Genomic DNA, 6,000 nt, shown 5'->3' on the forward strand with positions numbered 1-6,000 from the left:
CAGGTAGCAAATTTTTCCCACCAAGTTTGAGCTTTTAGTATAGGAAGAATGCTCGCATTTCACAGCATGTGAATCTATAATTAATCCGCGAAGCGCGTGAATACGGACGGAAATCTCTAACTAATCGCGCCAACCTTAATCCGCCTAATCCGTCCTAATCCGCGCGATGTTTCCATATGCGACGGATTGAGCCTTAATCCGCGACTTTTAATCCAAGTGGAAACAACCCCTTAGGGTTGCCACTTCCTGTCACCGCCGTATCGGAATGCACTTATCAAGCAAAAGTCCCCGAAACGATTATAACCTTGCAGAACTCATTTCAGTGCTTTTGGAAAAGAGGTTTAGACCTTGCCACCCCGGCAAGCCAGAAACTAGTTTCGGTCGCAAAACTTATTCATCTTTTGTATTTTCAAAGCATACACACGCGTGATATTTAGGGTTATTAACAGTTTAATACTTGTGGAATTTCGTAGGCGTTTGCGGTGCAACTGGCGCGAATAGGACACCAGAGGTCACAGGAAACACAGCTCTTACTAGCACGTCTTAATGACGAGGGGTGCCTGACGGCGTTGCATGGACTCCATCAATGCATGTGCCTCGGCATGAAGGGTGAATACAAAACGTTTCATATGCACAGACCTCATAGCTTGCAGCATTTTAAGGGAGGTCAAAGGTGTTTCGCACGCAGCAGCTAGTGCAGCTTTGGCCCGAACACTGTATACACGAGTGGCCTACATAAAGGCATACCTTTATACAACGGAGTATAAAGACAAGCTAATGTATTGCTTCCCTGGCTTGCCAGTATACATCATCGGTGAAGAGGCTCATGTTCAAACTAATGGTCCCCTCTTTCAAATGTCCGCAGTTGCTACAAACCTGTCCTGCGGAAGCAACGTGCACATCTCGCCCTTGCAAGGGGCTCAATTGAGTTGTCTGGCCGAGGAAACCGCCCTGACTTGCACTCCCCTCTGGCTGCTTTTTTTCCTCAGCCTGCAATACGTAAGGAAAGGTTAATAGTTAGGGTACTTTTGCTTGTGTGCTATAACTTTGCATTTTACCATCCCTCACACGACTTTTCCCCTGCTGTATGTACCTTTTCCAGCGCTTGCCGGAAGCTGTCCCATGCACGCCACGGCCAGAAATATTTGCAATTTTTGTACGAAGCCATGGACCCTTGTGGTGGAGTCGCCCAGAGCTCACATTCCCTCTGTACCCGTTCCTTGAGACTGCCAAGGGTCAGTCCGCCCCAACCCTGTCAAAGTTAAAATTGGTTTAAGGATGCTCGTCCATGGAAGCACAAGAAATTCATTCATTATATTCGAATATAATGTCGCTTACCTGGACGATCTCCACGACCCATTCCCTCCCTCCTCTACCAAGGTAGGAGGATAGGTTGGCAGCAGAAACAGTACTGCCCAGAAGCTCGAGAAGCCTCTTTGCTTGATTCTAATATGTAAGAATGCCAACGAAAATCACTCGCAACATGTCAATGAGGACTGCATGCACATACCAGCACTCACTCCTGCTGCTGCTCTGGACTCTTCTACCGTAAGGTTGAAAATGTTGGCAGGGCTGGCATTGCGCGGTGTGACACCACGCCATCCTCCATATATCAATACTTGATTCGCCGGCAACATAGAGATGGTAGAAGCAAACAAGAAAATGCACTTCTTTACACCGTATCTGCTGTTTGTGTGCCTGAATGCAGCCTTCGATAAGTTGTCACAGGCATCCTTGAAGCTAGGGATTTGCTGCAATGACATGGTAGGAGGTGCATTCTGTTTTCCTGGAACGGCTGCTAAACGAAGTTTGGCGGCAGCAGCCATCAGTATAGTGTAATGCAACCTACGATCGCTATTTCAAACTTGAGTCATGCCTGCAAAGCCGATATGTCTGTGTAACAAAGGATCGATGTATGGAAGGATGTCAGGTGAGATGTGGTTTCGGAACTTCAAATTTTGCAAAGGGGTCACAGCCAATGGATTCCTGCTGGTGTTGACTAACATGACCTCCCACTTCTGCGTTTGAGAAGTGATAACAAAACGAAAGCAGTGTCAGCGGTATAGTGCAAGTCCTCGTCCTTACGAAATACTCGTTAGGATCCTTACATGATCCTTCCGACGGCAACTTGTCATCTTTTTCCTCTGCAAACAGCTTGCTACATCCCTAACCACTTCACATGCGTTGCTACCGTAATCCGCAATGTTACACTAAATTATGCCGGAGTAATGTTACGCGAATGACGCATGTCAGGTGCCCTTTTGGCCAGTCCAGCGTACATTTCTGTCTTGATAAACACCATACGGATTCTGAAGCGGCCAACGCATTGTCCATATGGACAGTGAACCCACTGCCAGGAAAGGCGGCCCAGGCCGGCCGGCTGGTAAGCACTTTACGACTTATGGACAATACTGCAAGAAAAGCAATAGGTACGCGAAGAAATGCAATCCCTGCGGGAAGATCTTTAGCATAGCCGAGGCGTTCACTCCAACATTACAGGGTGTTTCCACTGAAAAGTTTGTTAGCGACGTTTTTGAAAATTCTCACCCGGCACCTCGCCTTTGCTCACTTTCTTTTGCAATAACGCTTATTCTATATAAATGTATGATAGAAATGAAAAGGGAATGTTGGGAGGCGAAGGAACGGCGAAGAACGTAGGGCCCATGTGGAAACAGGGGCCTTGTTAGCGGTCCAATAAGTCCATAAAAGTTATAGGACCCCCGTATCAGCCAATAAGGTCCGATAACTTTGAGCGCGAAAATTTTGTGAGCTCCTTTTTGAAATCTACTTGCACCCGGTCTTCTGTACACTTTCAGTCTACAACCCTGACTGCTTGCCGGCCTGCGTCGTTGACCGAACCGAAAATGTCGCAGAACCAGTCGCCCTCGCCGATTCCTTCTGGCAATATGCCCTCTGCTCTCCATAACGCCTTTATGGCAACGATGCAGCAGCCCCTGCAGGGCGCGCCGTCTCTTCGCTTCGACGCCGATGTCCATGCTGCCGCCCAGGCCGCTTCGCAGAGCATCACCTCCGAGCTGCAGCGCTACAATGTACTATACTGACTACAATATTGTCCTCGAATTAGGGTGTTTTGGCGCTAAATGACGTGCAAAAAGATGGTTTCGGGGCTACTAGTGGAAACACCATTTTGTTAGGGTTTGTTAGCGCGCCAATAACTTTTTCGCGGCTAACAAACAGACTTTTCAGTGGAAACACCCCTTTAATGGAGCGAATGTGGGCAGGCAAGGACATGCACGTCTGGAAGACAATGTTAGTTCGGTTTACGTCCGAACACTCCTGGATGAAAGGGACTTTAGAGGAAAGGTCATGTACCGTGTATCGAAGATATTCCATGTATGACATTCTGGCTTGCCGCGACGTCTAAATGACGTTATCCTGACAATGCCTGGGCTGTGAACATGCTAGGAGCTGCTGAGTACTACTAGTCTGTCTGTATCTGGGCTGGTTTGACGTTCAATGGTTAGTCATGGCCCAGTACAAGGGGAAGGACGCAGGTCCTGCGTCCCCTGGGTGCAGCTATTACGCTTTCCATATCAACAGGAAAAAGGAGTCATTTCAGGAACGAAAAGCTCTGTTTGGAATGCGCAGCATTACGGATATGTGCCCGGCATAAAGAATGAGTACTTAAGGATACCCCAGGGAGGGTCAGACCTTTCCGGTAAGAACGCTGACTTGACGACCTGCGGAATGTGGAATGTCGATTGTCAGATGGAGAAATGTTACATCGGTTCAATGAGGTTGCACGGTTCTGGTGATCCCAAAGGCTGGTAAACCGCATCAAGTACGCAAGATTAACTCAGTAATCATCATGCGAGAGCGCAGCGGTGCTCTGCAGAACTACTGCCAAAAGAAACAAACTCGATCGTGGCATTACGAATACATGCCAAGGACACACAAATGTGCCTTCCACCCTGTCAAATATTTACAGGGTAAATAGCAGACGCCCAGAAACCCCATCCTGTCATAACCCGCAAATGGCATTTGCAAGCTACCGTACTGCCTCAAGGTGTGAATCGTTGTCAAGTCATTTGAGGCTCTCCTATTCCTGAACTACATGACCTCGTTCAGCCTGCATGCAGTGCTGCATGTTTAATGCACGGTTCTGTTGCTGGTGGGACATGGCCTCGAAGGGATGCAAGCCGGTGTTCCATGCTCCAGTACCTGCTAGCAGTAGGATACTATAAGGAATCCACGACAGTTCACAGTCAATGGCGGCCGCACATGCTATCCCAACAGAGACATGGTTGTGGGCTCTAAAATCAAAAGAAGCTCCAGGATGCCATATCCAACCTTGCAGCATGTGCAAAACCATGAGAACCAAGGGTCTGACAAATCTGTGTTTCCTCAACAGGCCAACAGGACCCTGTGACGGTTTAAAGGCTCTGGCGAATGCACTATGTTGAATTGCCGGTGTTCATACCTGAAAATCTGCTTAACGGAACTGTTTTTGTGGGGAGGACAGACACACGAAACCAGGAACAAGAGGGCTGGCGTGGACAGCATAAACCCTAGGGTTTGTCACCCCAAGGGAGTTAACAGGACGAAGTACAACCACACTAAAGATTCGAAGAACACAGGAATGCCCAAAAGTGGCTCTCGAAAGTTATGTGTGTATGTGTGTACATTGGCATGTGTGTGGGCATGGGCATGTGTGTGGGCATGGACCTACCTGTACGGCCTATTGTGCCTTGTCAGGGTGACGACCTCTTGCAGTCCATATGCGTTTTTACAAACAGCAGCATGGCCACGCGGGTGGGAAGCACCCGCAGGATGTGTACATGTACATCTCGTGGGTTTTAACACCTCGTGGGTTTCATTATGTCAGTAACCAGTCCACCCAGGCCGCTGCCACCTCCCTGTAGGATCTACATGCCTTCACCTAGATTGAGAACATTTTGCACAGTCCTGTGCACAGACACCTTGACAAGCGAGAAGCATAAAATAATTAAAACCTAAACCTCTCCGATGCTGCAAGCAACCCGACGCAGCCTTGTACGTCCCATCATCAATCTGGTACATGTCCTACATCCAAATGAAGTATTAATTAAGTGAAGTCACATGCAACTTCCGCATATACACATGAGCAGCTACACACTGAACCCCTCACTGCGAACCTACAACGTAGTCGGACAGGGAGGAGGGCAGATTCACACTCCGCGGCGACTACGCTTATGTGGTGTAGCTGTTCCAGACATGGACTGCTGCTTTGTTTCATGATTCTGCTCACTCGGAGGTGCATCCACTGCAGTTGCTGCTTCTTCTGCTGCTGCTGCTTGGGAGATGATTGCTGGTTGGGCTGCTGCTCCGTGTTGCTATGTCGTACACCGACCGCGGTCGGTGTACGACAGGCTCAGTCACATTTAGGAACCTAAGCGCCAATAAGCCCCGCCCCTCCCGCCTCACCTGTGCAAGTGCCTGGCCGCCCGCCAAGCCTGGGCCGCTCACCACGCCGCCATCCACCGTGCTGCCCAGCTCAGCTGCAGCTCCGACGTGAGGAGCCTGCTGCGCGTGCACAGGCAAAATAGGCAAAACAGGATGACAGCCGTGGCATTCATGTCATGGCTGTATGCTAATGCATCCTCCACATGACGTGTTCAGTCCGTGTTGCTATGTCGTACACCGACCGCGGTCGGTGTACGACAGACTCAGTCACATTTAGGAACCCAAGCGCCAATAAGCCCCGCCACTCCCAGCCCCCGACCCGCACATTTCCATTCCTACAGTAAAAAACGTCCATTGCTGCCAGATTGCTCCGTAGTGTGCAGAAAACACTTAGTATTTTCAAGCATAGAATAGATATGAGGGGCCGTAAGAATGTATGAGTCAACGGGGCTTAGAAGAATGTATGACCGGTCCTCACATAGTCAAACACGCAAAAGGCAACGACTCGAACGTTGAACAGACACCAAAACAGCAAGTTAAGCCTGAAATTTTCGTAGTTAGTTGTAACTTATCGAGGGGGGGGTCTGGTGGGGGCGG

General features: G+C 49.1%; 1 protein-coding gene across 1 annotated transcript in view; it reads right to left on the minus strand.

The window, feature by feature from the left end:
• Positions 1–3,611: 3,611 nt before the first annotated feature.
• The window catches only part of VOLCADRAFT_96951 (uncharacterized protein), a gene marked incomplete at both ends in the record, with an annotated part of 7,318 nt that continues 4,929 nt past the window's right edge, over positions 3,612–6,000 (minus strand). Inside the window, 2 exons of the mRNA XM_002955983.1 lie at positions 3,612–3,701; positions 5,425–5,523. Coding sequence (XP_002956029.1) covers positions 3,612–3,701; positions 5,425–5,523 — 189 coding nt within the window. The remainder of the gene's footprint in view (positions 3,702–5,424; positions 5,524–6,000) is intronic.

This window comes from Volvox carteri (genome assembly GCF_000143455.1).
Source record: "Volvox carteri f. nagariensis unplaced genomic scaffold VOLCAscaffold_56, whole genome shotgun sequence".
In the NCBI taxonomy this organism is placed as follows: domain Eukaryota; kingdom Viridiplantae; phylum Chlorophyta; class Chlorophyceae; order Chlamydomonadales; family Volvocaceae; genus Volvox; species Volvox carteri.